We start from the raw sequence: 22,177 nt of genomic DNA, 5'->3' as shown, positions 1-22,177 counted from the left end.
TCATGTCAGGAATGTTCAGGTTATTCAGGGTTTGGTGGTTGACCTTATGAATGTGGTTTTTATTTTTATATTTTTCAGCTGCCCGTGGAGCCCCCCCTCTGCCGCCCATTCTCAGGTGAAGCCTGGCTTGGTCCTGTTCCTCAGGAAAAGGATGGACCCTCTCCTCTGCTCAGATGGTCCCTTCCATTCCCCTGAAACCTGCATGAGAGCTCCTGAAGTGTTTCTCCAGTGCAACCCATCTCTAGACACCAGGCGTCCTCCCCACTCACCTCCATCTATGCATCTCGTCTCTAGACTTGGTGATTGGACTCTTTATATTGACAGTAGGGTCTCAAACCCTGCACCCATCCCTCCTCTTGCAAGCCCTGCTAGCCAGATGAGGAAAACGCTTCCATGTCTCCTGCCTTCCTCTTGGGGAAAGGTGCCTTGTTATGATGAATGAACTCATTGTTGGGGCAGGGTGGAGAATTGTACTCCTACTTTCTCCTACCCACTGTGAGGGAAGCGTGGCAGTTGTACTATATTTCCTCATTTAGGAGGCTGGCATGGCCAGGACTTCTGGGGGGGGTGGGCATTTTTAGTAAAACAGGAAAGGAATTTGCAGAGAAGTGATCTGTTTTAAAGGTCAAGTTTGAAGAAAAGGCAAAGAAATGGGTCTGCTTTCTGTTTAAGGGTATTTTTTGGTTTTGCTCTCACCCCACCCCATGCCACCACCCCAGGGAGAAGTTGGATATTATAAACACTAAATACTAATCAGTTGAACTAAACATCTAATAAAAAGAGGGTGAAATAAACTGGGGATCCTTTTAGAGCTAGTCAGTTTCTCTGCAGCAAAGGGGCCAGGAGCCATTTGTGTCCTCTGGGACTCCCTGCCCATTTGCCTGTTTCCTCAGGGTGCTGAGGCTGAGGGCTGTTACTCCTCTCTGCACTGCCCATCCCCTCAAGGGACAAGTCACTTTGATTCCTTACAGATTCACAAACTCCAAAAACCTGCAGTGGGAGATGGAAAAATAGAGTGTTGGCCTTGACACCAATTAAGTCTTTTCTTACTGGCCCTGGGGGCCTGCTCAGAGACTTTAGCCCCTGATGGGTGCCCCGGGATGACAAGGGAAGGTGAAGCACCTTGTGGAAGGGTCAACTCTGTGGGTTATGAAGGACTTTAAGGCCCATTTGTTCCAGAGTTCACAGCCCATCTGATTTAGCAGGTACTTCTGTTCCTTTCTCCACTACTCTTCCCTTTGCAAGACTGCAGGGGTTAATACAGCAGAATAGAGAAGGGTGAGGAAGGTTATGGGGACAGTCAGATTCCTCTGTGCCAGGAAGCACAAAGACTTTGGTGAAGTGTGCCTCAGTCCAGTTGATCTTCCTTGGAAGCCAGCAATATGTTTTTTCGTCTTCCAGGTCCTAGTTCAAGGACGCAGGGGAAATAGAGGGTCCCAGTCTAGGTAGAAACTGAGCTTGTATAATGGGATGGGACTTCACCATTCTCTCACAGCAGGGTGGAGCTCCTGGGCTCTACATATGGATTGTTTGGTTTGCTACAACTCTTCCTGAGTGCAGAGATTGCTCAAAGCTTGGAGTGAGAGCAGGGGAGGAGCCAAGGCTATTCCTTGAAGTGGATGGGGAAAGCCAAATAAAAATTTTCACCAGGTACATCACAGGCTTAAATTGCCTTTGGGACCTCTCCAGTCTGTTGGATCACAGACTAAGGATCTGTGCATGGTGCCCAGAGAAACCCAAGTCTTCCCATGCAGGTGGGAGAGCTCTCAGCTTGGGTTCTTTATTCAGGGTCTGCTATCCTTTGCCATTCCCTGGACTACATTGACTCTTGGGACAAACCATGATGAGGTCTGTCCCCAAACCTTTTCTAATCATTCTCTTTATCGTTTTTATTTTCAAATCTGTTAACAGTTATCTCTCAGCGGTATCCCCAGCATTCTGAAGCCAGTAGTGCTGAGACAGGGTGTGAGTGGAGGGAAAAAGAATACAAGAGTTAACCCTGCACCAGAGTTCCAGGGGAGATGCTGACCAGTTACTGAACTTGGACTGTGAAGTCCTCCCATTTGTTTTTGAAATGGGAGTTGATGCCTTTTGTATAATATTATCAAAATATATCCTTTTTCCCCCCTTTACTCAAACATAGAGCGTCAAAATAAGTATCACAAGTAAAAGCCAAACCCCAGCTTTTCATTGGGGCTGATAATGTTCCTCCTCTGGGACCGCTGCCTCTCTTACTCCCCAGCATTTGGACTGTGTCACATAGGTATTGATAGTATTCTCATTTTCTTGGCCTCATGAAAAAAATGCCTGGGCCTAGATCTAATCAGAGGGATTTTCTTCTTGAGAGCATGTTGATGGCACAGTACCTATTTAAATGTCTTTGCCTTATTGTCCCTCTGTTAATAACAGATTTATTATCATGTATATTTACTATTGAAGAATGGGAATGTGATCCTCATAGTTATTGATCTATTTTGTATGTTGTAAAAAGCTTGTACTATAGATTTAAGGTGGGCTGGCTGCAAGAGCACTAAAACTTCTCACCTTTTAGCCTGCTCTTACCTGCTTGTGGGAGTGCTGTCTCTTCAGTGGGAGATGGGGTGGTCTCATGTTGAGACTCTTGCCCAGTCCCCTTTAACCCCCTTAATTCCCTCCCAGAAGGAAGAGACATTGCCCAACTAAGCATCAGGAAGCTGTGTTATAAGCCTCTGGGTGGGTTTGGTTTTATGTTTTTCTCTAGTGGGAAAGACTTAATTTCTTTCCACCCTTTCTGGGAAGCAGAGCAGTGGCTTCCGGGTTTTTAAACGAGCTATATGCCCCTCTTCCCCCCTCTTCTTTGGTCACCAAACTTGGATCAAATCATTTTGATATTCCAGGTGTGGTTTTTCTGGGTTCTTCTGGTTTGGGGGATTTCCTCCAGCTGCAGAGCCCCATCATCCTCACGGCCTGGGCTCCCAGAGTGAGGGTGCTTAGGGCTACCCCACCTGATGGATGTGAGACTGCTTGTCTCCAGAAATGCATCCCAGCCCTCCCAACTGGCCCATGCAAGGAGACTAGCCACTGGCCATTGCACTGGGGGCATCCCCTCACCCCACAGCTTCTCAACTTGAAATCCAGATTTACCTCCAGGGAGAGGTGAGAAAAATTGTAAATAGACTTGCTACAGAGCAACTCAGGGTTGGGGTGTGTTTTAATTCTCCTGATCACTTGAAATAATCTGTAGGCTGAGTGCTTATGGGAGTGGGGGAAAAATGTGACTCCAGGGTCCTTTCCTTCTGCAATGCTCTGGGGTGGAGTATAGGGCATCTGAGGCCCTTTGATGGCACTACACTGAGCTGTCTGTCCTTCTGGAAACCCAATCTACAGTCAACTGCAAATCCAGTTCTTCACATTCCAGTTGTAGCCTTTCTTTCCCTACTGAATCTCAGTCCCTGGCAATGTGGTCAACGTGGCTTTCTGTAAGCCACCCTGATTTAGGGAATGGAAGGCATTACAACTCTGCCTTCAAGACTCATCTCTTAAAAGCAAAATGAAACAAAACTACAGCCACCTTCCAAACACATAAAAAAATTTGAAGGATAATTGTTAAGCTGAAGGAAGGATTTGGTTCCATTCAACTCCACGGTCATTGTGCCTTTATTTGTGTTCGATTTCTGTGCTTTCTTCCTCTCTCTCTTTGAAGCAATTAAAATCCTCTTTGATAACTATTTCCTTCTACTCTTGTTTCTAACACCTTAGTGGGTTTCCTCTCTAATTGTCTTAAATCTCATTCCACTGGTGGCAGAGGGGCCAAGCCTTCTTTTCTCATGTCTAACCTTTGTCCTTTCCCACGGGACCAGCATGGAAGTCCTAGTCAACACTGAATAAAAGACTAGAGTGATGTGTGCAGTGTGTGTGTGTGTGTGTGTGTGTGTGTGTGTGTGTGTATGTGTGTGTGTGTGTCTGTCCATCTTTGCATGTGGATCAGTTTATTTTCTTTTAAAGAAATAATTTATTGTATGATTTATTTTGGAGATATATTCCAATTGCAGTGCTCCCTCCTAATAAGCAGTGATTCCTCGCCCCCCCAACCCCCACCCCTCTACAATGTATAATCTGGTCTCAGGTTGGATTCTTTGGTACACTTCTTTCTTCTGGAAGCCGTGCAGTTTAATTAAACCTTGCTTAAAAACAAAAACAAACACCTGAAAACTGTGTACTCTTGTCTGGAACACTGCCTCCAGTGGTGGCATAGGGAGCCGAGAACATTTGTTGCTTCCGTTGAGTGTGGTGGTTTGACTCTAGAACCTCTAAGAAGGTAGCTACACTGACTTGGGCAGAAGCATCTGCAGCTTCCCAGGGGTCTTCCCTCCTCCGTTCCTGCTATATTTTGAATATCACAGTTCTCGTTACCCATGCTCACCTGGGTGACTCTGGTAGTTCTGGTCATCATTTACGTTTGCCATCTTACCTTCCCGATGCCCATGATTTCAGGGGACCCAGGAGGCGCTCTGGCCTTGTGTCCTCTCCTCACATCTCTTAGGATTCTTTCTACCTGTGTTGCATGGCAGGTTGTCCCACTGAGGTATGGAAGAAAAGGGTGGGGACAGCAGATGGACTGTATGTGTCTATTGTTACTGTGGGTGTTGGCTTTTTTCTTCCCTGCTTTCTACGTTGCAGTCTTGGCTGGCTTTCTTGAACTTCGACTTGGGGTGTGAAAAATGAACCAGACATTCTCTGCTTACTGTGGTCAGCTGACATAATCACCACTAAGACTTAATGAGCTCACCTTACGCTTTCATCGCTAGGAAAGATTTTGAAATTATTTCCCATACTGATTCATAATGGGTGTGTGTATGAATCACTTTCACGTAATTTAGATATAAAAACTTATGAGAGGGAGGGGGGAAAAGGCCTCCTTTCATTTTCATCCATACTTCCAAGATTGGCTGAATCCCTGATTATTTGACCCATCATTGTTATTAATATGATTAATAAACTACCTATTTATTGATTTAATTGTTCCTCCTGTGACTTTAGCCCTCAAATGGAGCTTGCCTGAATGACCCTCAATTTCCTAAACCTGTAAGGTTTCTCTGTCCTGTTGGGGTGATACTGCTATTCGTGTGTGTGTGTGTGCATGCATGTGTGCACACATACCCAAAAGTATATTGGACAGGCCCTTCCATTGTGATTTGATTCCTTCCCTCGTATCAGTTAGCAGGTGATAAGGACACTAGTCTCATTATTACTGAGACACAGCTGCTTACTGTGAATGTTCCTGTTTTAAGTATTTCCTGGCCCAGCACAGCCACAAACTGTGACTCGCTACAAGGATGGGGCCTGTCTCTGACTTCCTGTTACTCTGCAGACAGAGGTAAGAGAACTAAAATGACAACCTCAGGATCCTAACCACCCCAGAGGATAACTACAGAGAAACGCTTCACATCTGACATCATTGGAGCCCAGTCTGGATTGCTTTTACACATCATCAAATTCATTTTCCACTCCTAGGTTTAGGGGTGTGAGATTTAAAAGACTATATGCTATCCAGCCACAAAGTGTTCATGGGAAAGGTGGAAATTCATTTGGCAGGGATGTCCTCTCCATTCCTGCAGCAAGCATTTATTGCCCAATTCACTCTGTGCCCCAAGCATCTGTTATATGAAGATGAATAGGACTGGTCTTTGCCTCCAAGGAGCTGAGAGTCTAGTAGAACACTTTAGGACAGCCACCAAGAGAAACCTATGTAGGTTATTAAAAGGCTTAATGGCAGTTAGCCAGGGAAGGTGGATGGAGTGTGGCATTCCAGACAGAGGAAACAGCAAGGACAGAGGCCAAGAAGCAAGACAGTCCGGTGGCATGTGCAGCATGTTCCTGTAGTATCAGAAAGGGAGAGCATCGTGTAGGTAACCTGGTAGAGACCCTTCAATCCAGACCTCCTGTGATTCTCTGCCTGCTTCCACAGTGGTCATCTAATCCTGTAGGCTTACCTTGGACCGGTCCTTTTCTTCTGGTGAGTGTTTTCATAGGCTCCAGGATGAATACTAAGTACTCATTACTTCCTGGGCTTCCTCTAGCCCACTGTAACCAAGGGAGGTTTTCACCACTATCCCTTAAAGCTGGCTGGACACATGTTACCACTTCCAGTTATTAAGGATGGTTTTAAGGTGCCCAGATTATCAAAATACATGAACAGTAAAGATTGCTTCCTGGGTTCTGTTGCTCTATTAAGAGCTCAGAAATGCCATCTGATCTAAAAACCTCCATTCTCTGGGAACATTCTTCCCATTCACGACTGTGAATGCTGATCTCTACTGTAGATTTCAGCTCCTAGAGCACCTTCCCAAAATGTGCTCCCTTAATATCTCTTCCTATTTATTTATTTTTAAAGCTTTACTTATTTAAGTGATCTCTATACCCCATATGATGCTCAAACACACAACCCCAAGATTAAGAGTCGGATGCTCTTCTGACTGAGCCAGCCAGGAGCCCCTATCTCTTCCTATTTAGAAGTGTACAGAAGGGGCGCCTGGGTGGCTCAGTGGGTTAAAGCCTCTGCCTTCGGCTCAGGTCATGATCCCAGGGTCCTGGGATCGAGCCCCACATCGGGCTGTCTGCTCCGCGGAGAGCCTGCTTCCTCCTCTCTCTCTCTCTGCCTGCCTCTCTGCCTACTTGTGATCTCTGTCTAGCAAATAAATAAATAAAATCTTAAAAAAAAAAAGTGCTTAGAAGTGTACAGAAGGCTTCCTATTTAGGACCTGTGTCTGTCTAATACTTCCACCTATGTTTAAGTGGTCAAGTGTTTGAGCTGCTGTCAGACTTCCCGAGTTCAAATGCCAGCTCTTCCACTTGCTGGTTGTGTGACCTTGGGCAAATTTAGTTAACCCCTCTATTTCAGTTTCCTTATTTGCAAAATGATAATACCACCTTAATTCAGTGCTTGTGAGAATAAGGTGGAATAAGTAGAATACTTGAGCTCTGTGCCTGGCATACACTTGAACACTCAGTATTTGCTCCTGTATGAACTAGCTACAATTAACTGGTGATTGTAATAGCATTGTTTTCCTGTTTCTCAGCTTCATTGTTCTATTTCATTTGAAACTGAAGGATGAAAGATAAATGCTTGCCATCCCCTAGAATTGGGTTTTGGCCTTCGAGGGCCCTCTTGAAACCTGAGGCTTAGCTAGGTTATTAGCTTTGGAGGCTGGCCTGTAAATTACCGCTCTAATTTATATTTTTCATTAAAAGCTCAGCTTGCCTCTTCTTCTATAGCAGTCTTCCCTGGCCCTGAAACCCTAGTGTTTAGCCATAAAACAAGGTTTTAAAATTAAGAGGTCATAATTCTCTCAACTCCCCACAATGTGTGGATTGATGGAATTAATGATAAGGTGCACAGAATAGTATTTTTATTTTTAACAAAAGCAAAGACCTGCCCCTATTTCTTACGTTTGAAACACAAATCAGGGAGCTACTGTGATCAAGGGTAGTGTATTTATGTGTAGAACTTGACAAAAAAAATTGGGTATTAGGAAATCTGGGTCCTAGGCTCCCCACCGCCAGGAAGTTGCTGAGACCTCTAACCCTCTTCACGCTGGCTTTGTGTTTTGCAGGGTTGAACATTAGGTAAATAATGCCTAATATTCTGCCTGGCACCCAGAACCGCCTCCCAAATGATAGGTGTTATATGGTAGCTCACTTAACATGTATCCCATTAGGGTAATACAAATGGATACGTTCGGCCAGAAGAGGCAACCACACCTCCGTACCTTCAATGGAAAGAAGGGCGTGGAAACAGAGTTGCGTGCAGCTGAGACTACATCTCCCGCTGCCCTTTGCGGCGATCCTCGTTCGCTTTACCCAGAATCGCTCCCACTGCAACCTTGCGTCTTTCCGTGGGGCCCCGGATGTAGACTCCCTCTTACTCGGTGGGCGTGGTTTCACAAGGGCTCGGAGACCTGGGGCTCTCTTATTGGTTGTGGTCCTTCCGACTGGATTGGACGCGAAGGAGGGGGCGGTGGCCAAGGCGCGCAGTGCTGTAGCAACAGCCAATCAGAAGCCTGGTTGGCCTTTGGCGGGAGGTAGTAAAGCTGAGGCTTTGCAGATTTGGCGCGAGCGCGGTTTGGCTTTACTGCTGCTGGTGTGTAGTTTATTCGGGAGCTTGAGTGAAGAATCCCTGAAGCCCTGTGCGAGAGACGTGAGGAAGAGCAGGCACTGAGGTGACTCTGCCTTGTGGGGTGGAGAGCAGATGATTGCTCAGGGAGGCTTAGGGTCTGGAAGGCAGCGGAGTTGGGAGAGGGGCGATGGCTAGGGCCGCAGCCTCCCTTGAGGTTCGAGGTGAAGTGAGGGAAGAGCTCAGATCGCCGGAGGTCCGAGGTCGGGGTAAGGGAAAGGAATAGGCTGGCAGTCGTGCGTGGAATAAAGGGGCTGAATGTTGTAGGAGGGAGATGTTCCTGGGTGGGGTTGAGAGGGTGTGGGGTGGGGACCGAGTGCCAGGCGGAGGGAAGACTGTAAATGTGGCCGGGTGCTGGGCTAAGCTGGTGATAAAGACACACCCCGTGCCTGGAGTGAGGGAATTAGAAGTACTGTAGAAATCTGTTAAGATAAACTTATTAGGGACGCCTGGATGGCTCAGTGGGTTAAAGTTTCTGCCTTCAGCTCAGGTCATGATCCCAGGGTCCTGGGATCAGCCCCGCATCGGGCTTTCCGCTCAGCGGGAAGCCTGCTTCCTCCTCTCTCTCTGCCTGCCTCTCTGCCTACTTGTGCTCTCTCTGTCTGTCAAATAAATAAATAAAATCTTTTTAAAAAGATTTTTAAACTTTTATTAAATTTATTGCATCACTCAAGTGGTTAAGAACTTGAGCTCTGGCTCCTGGGATCGAGCCCCGCATCGGGCTTTCTGCTCAGCGGGGAGCCTGCTTCCTCCTCTCTCTCTGCCTGCATCTCTGCCTACTTGTGATCTCTGTCTGTCAAATAAATAAATAAAATCTTTAAAAAAAAAAAAAAAAAAAAGAACTTGAGCTCTGGAGCCAGAAAACCTGGTTTGCTATGACTTTGGGTCTCTGTGCCTCTTGAGTTTTCTCATCAGTAAAGTAAGGATAGTAAGAGTGCCAACTTCTAGGGTTGTCTTAAAACTTAAATGATTCAGTGCCTAAGGGGTGCGGGCCTGAATCATTTGGTAGAGTGTGCCACTCATAATCTTGGGGTCGTGAGTTCGAGCCCCACGTTCGGTGCAGAGACTCCTTAAAAAAAAAAAAGAATAAAAGAAAATGCTTATAACAACAGTCTTCCACATAGTAGGTAGACAAGTGTTTGTTATTATTGCTCAGATTTGGCTGTAAAGCAGAACTGAATGCTAAAATATGGTTATAATTTACTTATGAAATGTTGATCATTGGTATAAATTCCATGTTAGCTATTTTTCTGTCCCTCTTAGATATTGACTGGCTGTCCTGTTCTCTTTTTTGTACCCAGCTGTGTTGCCATCATGCCTCAAACCCGATCCCAGTCACAGGCTACAATCAGTTTTCCAAAAAAGAAGGTGTCTCGGACATTGGACAAAGCTAAAATCTCTGGAGACACCAAACTAGAACGGACCAATCTCCAGGCCACACGCTGTTCTGTAAAAATTCTGCCTCTAAGCCCCAGAAAACGTCTCGGTAAGATATCCATTGTATATATGAACAACTTTTTGACTTGTAGATATGGACCTCTCTTTCCTCAAAAATAAGATGCCTCGTCCTTTGAAGCAGCTTCCTAAGTTCATTTAAGACCACTTTGTTCATTTTGGTTATTTTCAGAATGATTGCTGTGTACATTTACTGAACTTCAGAGTTAAGCGACTTCTTGAGATTACCTTCTGAACTGCTTTACAGTTCTGGTGTTCAGTTCCTTAATTTTGAACTTAGTTGTCAGTATTGTGACTTTGCAGTTAGCTATCTAGTATTTTGAAGCTTTCACCTCGTTAGTGGTGAAACTAAGAGAAACAGGTGATATTCTTGTTTTAGAACACTGGTTGGGGGCGCCTGGGTGGCTCAGTGGGTTAAGCCGCTGCCTTCGGCTCAGGTCATGGTCTCGGGGTCCTGGGATCGAGTCCCGCATCGGGCTCTCTGCTCAGCAGGGAGCCTGCTTCCTCCTCTCTCTCTGCCTGCCTCTCTGCCTGCTTGTAATCTCTCTCTGTCAAATAAATAAATAACATATTTAAAAAAAAAAAAAAAAAAGAACACTGGTTGGTAGGGGCGCCTGGGTGGCTCAGTGGGTTAAGCCTCTGCCTTCAGCTCAGGTCATGATCTCGGGGTCCTGGGATTGAGCCCCGCATTGGGCTCTCTGCTCAGCAGGGAACCTGCTTTACCCTCTCTTGCGGCCTGCCTCTCTGCCTACTTATGATCTTTCTGTCTGTCAAGTAAATAAATAAAATCCTTAAAAAAAAAATCCCTGGTTGGTAATCCTTTTTTGCTTTAGATCATTTGTTTTTGTTTTTAAAGATTTTATTTATTTTTACGAGAGAGAGAAAGAATAAGCATAAGCAGGGGTGAGGGGCAGAGGGAGAAGCAGACTGTCCCCTGAGCAGGGAGCTCAGTGGGGACTCAATCCTAGCACCTGGGATCATGACCTGAGCTAAAGGCAGATGCTTAACCAGCTGAGCCACCCAGGTGCCCAGATCATTCGTTTTTAATGAAGGGTGATGTAGCAGTATCCAGAGACATTTTTGGTTGTCACAACTGAGGGAGTGCTACTGGCATAATGGATAAAGAGGTCAGGTGTCCTGCTAAACATTTTACAATGCACAGGATGGCCCCCAATAAGAATTATTTGGTCCAAGATTGAGAAAAACACTCTTAGAACAATCTTAGAATTTTCATCCCACTAAAACCCCCTTTGCTGGGACACCTGGGTGGTTCAGTGGGTTAAATCCTCTGCCTTCAGCTCAGGTCATGATCTCAGGGTCCTGGGATTGAGCCCCGCATCAGGCTCTCTGCTCAGTGGGGAACCTGCTTCCTCCTCTCTCTCTGCCTGCCTCTCTGCCTACTTGTGATCTCTGTCTGTCAAATAAATAAATAAAATCTTTTTAAAAATTTAAAAAAATTTTTTTAATTAAAAAAAAAAAACCTTTGCTTTCTCCCAAATAGTTGTAAGATTCAGTGGTGCCATCTGGTGGCCAATGTTTGCTTCTTGAGGAGAGGCCGTCTGTTTTGGTGGTTTTGACTATAGAAATTTGCCTCTTGGGGGACCTGGGTGCCTCAGTCAGTTAAAAGTCTGCCCTCTGCTCAGGTCATGATCACAGGCTCCTAGTACTGAGCCCCACATGGGACTCCCTGCTCAGCTGGGAGCCTGCTTCTCCCTCTCCTTCTCCCCTCTGTGTTCTTTCTTTCAAATAAATAAAAGAAGGAAGAGAGGAAGAAATTTGCTTCTTTCTGGGAAAAGCAGAGATCTTTGCAAGTCCTTTTACTGTCCTCTACTATGAATGACCATGTTTTGATTTTAATGTATTTCAGGTGATGACAATCTGTGCAACACTCCCCATTTACCACCCTGTTCTCCACCAAAGCAAGGCAAGAAAGAGAATGGCCCCCCTTGCTCCCGTTCACCTAAGGGGCGCAGATTGGTATTTGACAATCAGCTGACAATGAAGTCTCCTAGCAAAAAGGAACAAACCAGAGCTCACCAAAACAAAATCCATTCGTCAGGCAGAAAAGATCAAGAGATCACAACAAATTCTGAGCAGAGATGTCCACTGGAGAAAGAATCTGCATGTGTGAGACTGTTCAAGCAAGAAGGTTCGTTCTTGGGACGCCTGGGTGGCTCAGTTGGTTGGGCAGCTGCCTTCGGCTCAGGTCATGATCCCAGGGTCCTGGGATTGAGTCCCACATCGGGCTCCTTGCTCGGCAGGGAGCCTGCTTCTCCCTCTGCCTCTGCCTGCCTCTCTGTCTGCCTGTGCTTGCTCTCTCTCCCTCTCTCTCTGGCAAATAGGTGAATAAAATCTTAAAAAAAAAAAGAAGGTTCGTTCTTATATGGCAACCGTTAATGCAGCCTTGAAAACAAGGCTGGTGACTCCAGATGAAACCCAGTGGATCTTCTTGGTCACCTCTGTTGTATCTAATTGTCCTTTCACATCTGACACAGGCACTTGCTACCAGCAAGCAAAGCTGGTCCTGAATACAGCTGTCCCGGATCGGCTGCCTGCCAGGGAAAAAGAGATGAATGTCATCAGGAATTTCCTGAGGGAGCACATCTGTGGGAAAAAAGCTGGAAGTCTTTATCTTTCTGGTGCTCCTGGAACTGGAAAAACTGCCTGCTTAAGCCGAATTCTGCAAGACCTTAAGGTACACTGAGAGTCCGAAATATGCTGCTCTTGCTAAAATGACACTTGGGGGCACCTGGGTGGCTCAGTGGGTTAAGCCGCTGCCTTCGGCTCAGGTCATGATCTCAGGGTCCTGGGATCCAGTCCCGCATCGGGCTCTCTGCTCGGCAGGGAGCCTGCTTCCTCCTCTCTCTCTCTCTCTCTCTGCCTGCCTCTATGCCTACTTGTGATCTCTCTCTGTCAAATAAATAAAATCTTTGAAAATAAATAAATAAATAAATAAAATAAGATGACACTTGGTTATGAAGGGTTAAGAAAGGTGGATGTGGGGACGCCTGGGTGGCGCAGTTGGTTGGACGACTGCCTTCAGCTCAGGGCGTGATCCTGGAGTCCCTGGATCGAGTCCCACATCAGGCTCCCAGCTCCATGGGGAGTCTGCTTCGCTCTCTGACCTTCTCCTCGCTTGTGATCTCTCTCACTGTCTCTCTCTCTCAAATAAATAAATAAAATCTTTAAAAAAAAAAAAGAAAGGTGGATGTGCTTAGGGGATTGAAGTCTCCCCTCAAATAAGATGTTTTTAGTTTCTTTGTCCAAATCTTTCCAAATGAAAATAGAGCTTATTCTCTTATACGCTATTAACTCCTCAAAGACGCTTCAGGTTCCATCAAACCTTTATCTGGGGGCGCCTGGGTGGCTCAGTGGGTTAAAACCTCTGCCTTCAGCTCAGGTCATGACCCCAGGGTCCTGGGATCGAGCCCCACATTGGGCTCTCTGCTCAGCAGGGAGCCTGCTTCCTCCTCTCTCTCTGCCTGCCTCTCTGCCTACTTGTGATCTCTCTCTGTCAAATAAATAAATAAAATCTTAAAAAAAAAAAAACCAAAACCTTTATTTGAAGGCAAAATATCTCTCATGTTTGCATTTTTCTAGAAGGAACTGAAAGGCTTTAAAACTATCATGCTGAATTGCATGTCCTTGAGGAGTGCCCAGGCTGTATTCCCAGCTATTGCTCAGGAGATTTGTCAGGAAGAAGTATCCAGGCCAGCTGGGAAGGACATGATGAAGAAACTAGAATACCATATGACTGCAGAGAAGGGCCCCATGATGTAAGTAGTGCTCCGCTGCATGTTATTCTGTGAAAATCTGCAAGGTCTGCTGCCCACAAACTCACATTCTAGTCTCTTGAATGTATCCCTTTGTATGAGAAAAGAACATTTCCTGTGTTGGCTGTACAGATAGTTACATATGCTTAAAGGGAAAGAAGAGAGGAAAAATACACATTCTGATTTTAAGTTGGAAAAAGTGTTCTTAGGCTAATCGCTTGAAAAACCTGTATATTACTTTTGTGTCATGGTGGGGGTATCATTGTAACAGTGACTGCAGAGAGGACAGATGATGACCTTCAAACGGGTGTCAGCTGTAGGATTGTGACCTGGAGTCAGCCCAGATCTAACAGATGGGAGAGTTAAGGAGGTGAACGTAGATACTAATTGTTTCTCTTTATACTTAGTGTGTTGGTGCTGGACGAGGTGGATCAGCTGGACAGCAAAGGGCAGGATGTATTGTACACACTCTTCGAATGGCCATGGCTAAGCAACTCTCGATTGGTGCTGATTGGTTAGTGCTCCATTGCTAATGTCGATGGGTCTAAAGAATTCTTTTTTTAATTGCTTCATCTTACCTATCACCCATTTTATCTTAAGCCAACTTTCTGCTTTCTTATCAAAATGAAAAAAGTTATTATAAAATAACAGTAGTTTTAAACTAAAATCAACTTTGTTAAGTCTGAATAGAATTGAGATAATACTTCATTTCAGAGACAGTTGATTTTTGGAGTGTCTGGTCCTGCTTATCAGTGAACAATTCTAAACCTAACTTGGAAAGAGCATTCTCGAATGACTACGTACATCTTACCTAATAAGTGTGTGGGGGGGGGTGGCGAGTGGGAAGCAACAATTGGAATGCAGGATTATAACTGGAAATTGTATTTAGCTTTCAAAACGTTTAATTTTCCTTTGAGATGATTTGACCATGATGGTTGATAGTATTTACCTTCTCCTCAGGTATCGCTAACACCCTGGATCTCACGGACAGAATTCTGCCGAGGCTTCAAGCTAGAGAAAAATGTAAACCTCGGCTGCTGAACTTCCCACCTTATACCAAAAACCAGATAGCCACTATCTTGCAGGATCGGCTTGATCTGGTAAGTGCCACCCATCGTACCACATTATGTGTCCCTTGGATCACCTCTGGAGGGGAAACCTAACAGTCTTTCTAAAATATTTTTGTTTAGAAGGGTGCCTGGGTGGCTCAGTCAGTCAGTTGAGCATCTGACTCTTGATCTCAGCTCGGATCTCAGTCTTAGGGTTGTGAGTTCATGCCCCACGTTGGGCTCCACACTGGACATAGAGCCTACTAAAAAAAAAAAAATTTTTTTTTTCTTTGCTTTGATTGCTTCCCTCAGCAGGGAGATCCTGTGGGCCAACGTGAGAACATTTTTATATGAATTTCCATCCAAGGCTCCATTTATTGGATGCCTCAGGGTTGGAGTAAAAATAAGAGAAGAGGGGCACCTGGGTGGGTCAGTCACTGACCCACTTGAAATTGAAATTGAGCACGCCACTCAATTTCAGCTGGGCTGTTGATCTCAAGAGTTGTGAGTTCAAGCCCCACGGTGGGTTCCACAATGAACAGGGAGCCTCCTTTTAAAAGGGGAAGGGTGGCACCTGGGTGACTCAATTGTTTAAGCCTCTGACTCTTGATTTCAGCTCAGGTCACTATCTTAGGTCCTTGAGATCCAGCCCCCTACGGAGGTCCGTGTCAGGCTCCGCACTCAGCGAGGAGTCGCCTTGTCCCTCTCCCTCTGCTCCTCTCTGCCCACCCCCTTTGACAACTAGGTGCTCTCAAATAAATAAATCTTTTTTTGTTTGTTTGTTTTTTCCTTTTTTTAAAGAGAGGAATCACTCAATAATTTTTTTTTTTTTTAAATTTAAGTTTATTTTTAGTAATCTCAAGCCCAGTGTGGGGCACAAACTCACAACCGCAAGATCAAGAGTCGCAGGGTCGGAGTGCCTGGGTGGCTTAGTGGGTTAAAACGTCTGCCTTCGGCTCAGGTCATGTTTCCAGGGTCCTGGGATCAAGCCCCGAATCAGGCTCTCTCTGCTCAGCAGGGAGCCTGCTTCCCTTCCTCTCTCTCTCTGCCTGCCTCTCTGCCTACTTGTGATCTCTGTCTGTCAAATAAATAAATAAATCTTTAAAAAGAAAAAAAAAAATCTTCTTACTGCACCAGCCAGGTGCCCCTCAATACTTTTATAATGGCTTGTAACAACAGGACCTGTGAAAAAGCTTTCTTTTGAAAATGACCAAATAGGGTTGCCTGGGTGGCTCAGTGGGTTAAGCCGCTGTCTTCAGCTCGGGTCATGATCCCAGGGTCCTGGGCTCAAGCCCCGCATCGGGCTCTCTGCTTAGCAGGGAGCCTGCTTCCTCCTCTCTCTCTCTCTGCCTACTTGTGACCTGTCTATCAAATAAATAAATAAATAAAATCTTTTTAAAAAAAAAAAAAAAGGAAAATGACCAAATAGATTTTAGTTTAGTTTTGCTAATATCTGGTTGCTTTTTTCCCCATTCATGAGCCTCAACCACATGCCTACAAAATGTTTAAATGTGTGAAATTTCCATTTATTTATGAGCAGAAAAGTCATCTCTTAGACCCTAAAGAGTGGCCAGTCAAGTTTAGACTTAATGTGAAAATATTTATGTCTGGGACCTGAGTTACAGTAAAGGGGGAAGCTTATAGTTCATGCTGTCCTCTCCTATGTCTTGTCCAAAGGTGTCCGGAGTTCAGGTTCTGGACAATGCTGCAATTCAGTTCTGTGCCCGAAAAGTCTCTGCTCTTTCAGGAGATGTTCGAAAGGCGCTAGATGTTTGCAGGTGAGTTATGGCACTGTTGGCTGCTTTTATTAAAAAAAGAAATGCTGTTAATTGTCTCATGTAACTCAAGTGAATGTGGCTTAAGAGGCTGCATTCTGCCACTTTTTACACTCAGAAAGGAGGACTTGTTTCTCAGTGGGGAGCTCTGCATTTCCACCGTGTTAATGTCTGAAACATTATCAGTCCATTACCTACAGAGGGAGAAACAAATGAGATGTTGCTGGCACTCCCTGTGGTGATTATAGATTGGTTAATTACATTTGTATTAAAAAAGACTCCAGTTTACTTTTCCATTAGCTGATCTCAAGCAGGTTTATTTATGGACCTGAACCATCTTTGCCTTCAGACTTTTTTTCCTTCCTTTGCTTTTGTGAGCACCCCTTCCTCCGGTTGGTGGTCCCCCACACTTGTACTCCAGACCTCTCTCTCCCCTTTCCCATCCTAGGCCCCTCCTGCTGGGGAAAGCCTCTGTGCTGACTGATGAAATCTCTTCCTTCCCAGTAGGGACACTGGGTCCATTAAAATGATACTTGCTGTGCTGGCCCGCTGGTCCAACCTCCCCCTACTGCCATGCAAAAGATCCAGGTCTGGCTTATGGCTTCCTGAGGGCAAAGTGCTTTGGAGACAGCAGTGGGAGAGGAAGCCCTTCCTATTGCTAGATGGCATGATCCTGGATTTGAAAGTTTCTCCTAGTCAGCAAACTACTTGAGTAAAGACTGTAGCTATGAGCAATGGTCATGTAGGCTGGTGTGGTTTAGCCTACACATATCATATGTATATAGAACTGAGGACTCCCCTTTTAGGTCCAGTGTGTACGGGTGGTACTGGCTCTCTCTGTAGGCAGTCACCCACCCACATAGCCTCTCTGCTGTCCATGACATTTTTTTCCTCCTTCAAAATGTTATTATTGGCTTAATGTATGATGACCTACTTGGCATCTATAAGAGGAAACCATATAGTGCTGAAAGTTTCTCAGATTCCCAGGTCTGTGAATTGTTTCAAGGCAACCAAGTCCCCTTTAGCTGAGACATAACCCAGTTTTGTTTGGGGGCTTTAAAATTATAAAACGTGTCTTTTTTCAGCTTGGTGGTTTGGTGTGGTGTTTGGTTTGGCCCAGCATAAATTAATTTTAGAAATACTTTTTTTATAGGAGAGCTATTGAAATTGTAGAGTCGGATGTCAAAAGCCAGACTGTCCTCAAACCGCTGTCTGAATGTAAGTAGTTTATCACTTTCCCGTCTTCCTTTATAATTGGAAGCTTAACTTTTCTGAGAAAAGAGGTAGAAAGACGAAATGAATGTAGTTAAATCCATACTTACCCTTTTCTCTATGTCTGTGTTTTTTGTCAGTTTCATCTACTTTATTTCGGTCTGGCCTCTCTGTCCTATAGTCCATGCAGGCTGGAAACAAGTTCCCCAGGGTGTTACATAAAAGGCTGGATCATAGTAAGTTTTCTTTCTAAGCTCTTGAAATGAAAATTGTGGACAGTAAGGCTTGATCAGCTTCTCTCTGGGTTCTTCCGTTGAGTTCACTTCAGGTCTTAAAATAGGTGAGAGGAAAGTAAATAAGAGTCAGACAGTGAAAGAATCCGGTTCAACTTGGGATATCTCAAGCCTTTAGCCAAGTCTAGGAGGGTGGAGGTATGAAGATGATGTTGCTATAGTAGGCTGTTAAAAAATGACAAAATGATTTTCCTTTCTGTTAGCCTTGTTCTCTTAGTCATGGCAGATGTAAAATGGCCATGAACTACATATTTTTTCAGTATTTAATATCCAGTGTTAATCTTTAGAAACAGGACAGTCTGATTTGATTGTTTCTTTCCTCTTTCACTCCTGCACTGGTTCAGAGTTATCAAAATTGTTTCTAGGACTACAGTTCCACAGAAAACATTTTCTCTCTTCCTTTCTTTCTACCTTCCTTTCTTTTCTTTCTTATCAATTTGTTGAAAGAAAATTAATAAAAATATTTCAGAAGCAGCCAAACTGACTGCTTAGGCTGATGGTAGGTAATATATACCAGTGCATAGATGAGATACTCGTTTCTCTTTAACTTTTCAGATTATTCCCGTTTCGGGACGCCTGGGTGGCTCAGTTGGTTAAGCAGCTGCCTTCGGCTCAGGTCATGATCCCAGCGTCCTGGGATCGAGTCCCACATCGGGCTCCTTGCTCTGCAGGGAGCCTGCTTCTCCCTCTGCCTCTGCCTGCCATTCTGTCTGCCTGTGCTCGCTCTCTCCCTCTCTCTCTCTCTGATAAATAAATAAAATCTTAAAAAAAAAAAAAAGATTATTCCCGTTTCTCCTACCAGTGACATTTAGGCTTGTCAGTGTTCCTGTGAGCGCAGCTGGCACACACGTAGCTAAAGGAGGTTGTAAGCTTCTGGCATAAATTATTAGACTAACCTAATTCCTATCTTTTGACCTCTGGTATGTGTTACTAGATTTGGATGGTTCTAGAAAGCTATACGGAGTCTGACTTCAATTAAATACAAGAAGACACTTTTTTTTTTTTTTTTTTTTTTTTTAAGAGAAGGGGAGAGAGGGAGTCCACCAGTGGCGGGGGGGGCAGAGGAAGAGAGAGAGAATCTTAGGCAGGCTCCACACTTCAGGGCTTGTCTCACAACCCTGAGCCCAAATGAAGAGTTGACCCTTAACTGACTGAGCCACCCAGTGGCTCCCAGGATGGCACTTTTTAATACATAGCACTAACTGGGCTTCTTTGACACATAGGCGGGTTCCCTAGCTTTGAAGCTATTCAAACAAAAGCTGAATAGATGATCACTAGTTGGGATTGTTTTGGGTAGGGAGCAAGAAGGAAATTCCTTTCAGCTTTAAGATCGGTGGTCAGTGGTCTCTAGTTTTCCCACTCCCATTAGTTCTTTGCTGTATCCTGGTTATGGTAATGAAATAGAAGCAGACTGCTTTGGGGCAACTGCTCAAGGTCTGAGGAAGTAATTGAGGCAAAAGTTGTTACAGAGCAAATCCCTCCTCTGTCTTGCAATTCATGCATCTCCAAACAATGAGGCCATAGTCCTAGGCATCTAGCTGGCAGTTCCCCAGCCTCCGGCCTCTGAGATGGTGCTATCTGCTAAGATATCCAGTGACATTTTCTCAAGTGTTGCTCTGTTGTGGATGTCTTAGGCAAGTGAACCGAACCTCAAAGGTCATTTGGAGAAGCTATCTAGAGGACTTATGTAGGATTCACTTTTCTGTCCATGTTTAGTCACTCATTTCACTTTTTTTCCTTTCTTGATGACCAGGCACACTCATCTTTGCTTCAAGGTTCTGTACTTTTCATCTTCAAGATACTGAGAATTTCCAAGGCAGAATACAGTAGTCCTCTATCTCGTCCTCCTTCTTTCATGAGGTGGATTTTGTCTCTCTGACATTAAATTGCATTCTACAGGACAAAATAGCCTACCATTCTGCCCAGAAAAAGGATAACCCTATCTTCCAAGGCATCATCTTTCTGAAGATAGATAGCACTGTCTCTCATCCTTTGGCTTCTAGTTACAGAGTTGGAACCTCTGCTTTGGCACCACACGACTGTGCTTGAATTGCCTTCAACTAAGACTTAGCATCATCTGTCTTGATGTACACAATACTTAAAAAATCTAATGAAGCCTGATCTATTTACTTTTTAGGCAAATCACCCTCTGAGTCACTGGTTCCCAAGCAGGTTGGTCTTATTCACATATCCCAAGTCATCTCAGAAGTTGATGGTAACAGAATGAGTTTGAGCAAAGAAGGAACACAAGATTCCTTCCCTCTTCAGCAGAAGATCTTGGTCTGCTCTTTGCTGCTCTTGACCCGGCAGCTGAAAATCAAAGAGGTCACTCTGGGGAAGGTGAGTTGAGAATCCCAGCAGATGGAGCTGGGGTGGAGACGAGAATGCTTTCTGGAGCAGATATTGTCCAAAGGGCCTATTATTATGCTCCAGCTGATAGGAATTAAAAGCGGGTTTTTAACAGTAATAATAAATGCTGGTCCCATATAAAAGGCAATTGATTTTATTTCCCTTGGGTTGTGGTTGAGAATTTCCTATTCATCTCCTCCCCTTCATTTCTACCTCTCCCTGTGAAATACATAAAGCTCCTCTCCTGCCTTAGGTTTTGGCAATATCTACAGAATCCTTCAGTGGTTTTATTGAGAAGAGGGAAAATTGTTGTATTTAGATAACTTTTACAAATGCAAATTCACATTTTTAAGAGTCTGCAAGGTTGTGGCGCGTGGGTAGCTCAGTGGGTTAAAGCCTCTGCCTTCGGCTCAGATCATGACCCCAGGGTCCTGGGATCGAGCCCCCACATTGGGCTGTCTGCTCAGTGGGGAGCCTGCTTCCCCGCCCTCCCACCCCGCCCGGCCTGCCTCTCTGCCTACTTGTGATCTCTGTCTGTCAAATAAATAAATAAAATCTTAAAAAAAAAAAAAAAGAGTCTACAAGGTTACAAGAGATAGAAGTTTTAAACAACTTTTGTATTCTCCCTTGTTTCTCCCAGTTATATGAAGCCTATAGTAACGTCTGTCGGAAACAGCAGGTGGCAGCTGTGGACCAGTCAGAGTGTTTGTCACTTTCAGGGCTCTTGGAGGCCAGGGGCATTTTAGGATTAAAGAAGAACAAGGAAACCCGCTTCACAAAGGTACAACTAACTGCCTCTTTGATAATGCTTTTTTAATGGTCCTGTTTTGGAGAGCTTATCTGTTTTTGTTAAAGATTTAAACATGACCACAGTTAGGTCATCAATTTGTTTTTTGTGAGATAGAGTTCAGGATCTGTGAGGATGGGACTGGTATGAAGGAGGTCTTTTCTGCAGGCCATTGAAAAAGCAGTATTTAACTGCTTGCCTCTTGGGACGAAAGTTCAACATGATAGAAGTTTACATAATACAAACTTGGCTTTTGTGAGTTCTCCACGTGAAAAGTCTTTTTCTCTTCTTTCCAGGTGTCTTTGAAGATTGAGGAGCAGGAAGTAGAGCATGCTCTAAAAGACAAAGCTTTAATTGGAAATATCTTAGCTACTGGATTGCCTTAAACTCTTTTCTTTTCTACTAATATGCTACCCAGAAGTATCCCACTGGCATTTAGAGAGCTCTGGAATCTTCATTTTAGTACTTTATCCATTCAGGCCTGAAAACTAATATGACCTTTTTTTTTTTTTTTCTTTTTTTCATTTTATTTTCTCTTAAATAATCTCTACATCCAGCATGGGGCTCAAACAAAAGTTGCATGCTCTTCTGACTGAGCTATCCAGGCGCCCCGAAATATGGCCTTTTTAAATGGGAAACTGATAAATTTTAATCTGTATGTTGATGAATATTATTAACACAGAGTAATAATTTTGGGTCTTATTTTTATGCATTAAAAATCCACCAAGTAGACTCTTTTTAATTATATTCACTACATCCACATCTTGTGTGTCTCTAACCAGTATGCTTGTATCACAGCATATAGGATTTATATGGTGGACTATGCCTGTATTTACCTCTTAGTTTCTTCAGACATTGGTGTATTTTATAAAACTTTGGGGCTAGAGTAAGAAGAATGAAAAAGGACGTTCCAGGGAAAGAAGCAAGTCTACATGGAGATCTGGAGGACACTTTGATCAAAGAATTTCTTTCTTTTTGGAGTATACTGTGTTCATGTTGCACATACTTCCACATTGCGACATTTTAAAGACTCACTGAGTTTCTTGGGCACTCCCAAAGGTTGTGGGGGTGGTAAAGGGAATGTAACTGTACAGTCTGTGAATATATTTATTCCCAAGTTGCATTCTTTGTCTTTGTAAGCATGCACATTTCAAGAGAGCTCAAACTTTCAGCAAACAATGTGAAAATTTCCCCCAGACTGTCCCACAGTCTTAGCTGCCCTCAGATGAAGCCACTTGTTTCCAGATGCCTTCATTTGGGTTTGGATTTTTCATCTAAACCTCAGATTTTTCCAGTCTTAATAGATAAATTAATCCATATGGCTACTCAAGT

General features: G+C 44.3%; 2 protein-coding genes across 5 annotated transcripts in view; both read left to right on the top strand.

Annotated features, from left to right (window-relative positions):
- Positions 1-4,998, top strand: part of WIPF2 (WAS/WASL interacting protein family member 2) — a 49,838-nt gene extending 44,840 nt beyond the window's left edge. For both annotated transcript variants that reach the window (XM_044248044.1, XM_044248043.1), the window contains exon 8: positions 79-4,998. In XM_044248044.1, the coding sequence (XP_044103979.1) occupies positions 79-119 (41 nt within the window). In that variant the 3' untranslated portion in view covers positions 120-4,998. The remainder of the gene's footprint in view (positions 1-78) is intronic.
- Positions 225-21,966, top strand: CDC6 (cell division cycle 6). 3 transcript variants are annotated; one of them, XM_044248041.1, is made up of 12 exons: positions 225-299; positions 9,454-9,638; positions 11,475-11,756; positions 12,103-12,302; positions 13,208-13,383; positions 13,788-13,894; positions 14,341-14,480; positions 16,107-16,207; positions 17,358-17,422; positions 19,847-20,049; positions 20,699-20,839; positions 21,142-21,966. In XM_044248041.1, exons 2-12 carry the CDS (start codon positions 9,467-9,469, stop codon positions 21,229-21,231), a joined length of 1,677 nt encoding a protein of 558 aa, XP_044103976.1. In that variant the 5' UTR covers positions 225-299; positions 9,454-9,466; the 3' UTR covers positions 21,232-21,966. The 3 variants fall into 3 exon arrangements, with proteins under 3 accessions (XP_044103976.1, XP_044103977.1, XP_044103975.1); XM_044248042.1 differs by lacking the exon at positions 225-299 and adding an exon at positions 5,123-5,995; XM_044248040.1 differs by lacking the exon at positions 225-299 and adding an exon at positions 8,067-8,198.
- Positions 21,967-22,177: the final 211 nt, after the last annotated feature.

Source organism: Neovison vison, chromosome 5 (genome assembly GCF_020171115.1).
Source record: "Neovison vison isolate M4711 chromosome 5, ASM_NN_V1, whole genome shotgun sequence".
NCBI classification, from domain to species: Eukaryota; Metazoa; Chordata; class Mammalia; order Carnivora; family Mustelidae; genus Neogale; species Neogale vison.
This window is presented reverse-complemented; position numbering and strand designations above follow the sequence as displayed.

Bases quoted from the DNA above. Each gene is read 5' to 3' on its own strand.
- CDC6 (XM_044248041.1), top strand. From the start codon at position 9,467: ATGCCTCAAACCCGATCCCAGTCACAGGCTACAATCAGTTTTCCAAAA. The intron at 12,303-13,207 runs GTACACTGAGAG...GCATTTTTCTAG, and splicing joins GAATTCTGCAAGACCTTAAG to AAGGAACTGAAAGGCTTTAA. The intron at 20,050-20,698 runs GTGAGTTGAGAA...TGTTTCTCCCAG, and splicing joins AAGAGGTCACTCTGGGGAAG to TTATATGAAGCCTATAGTAA.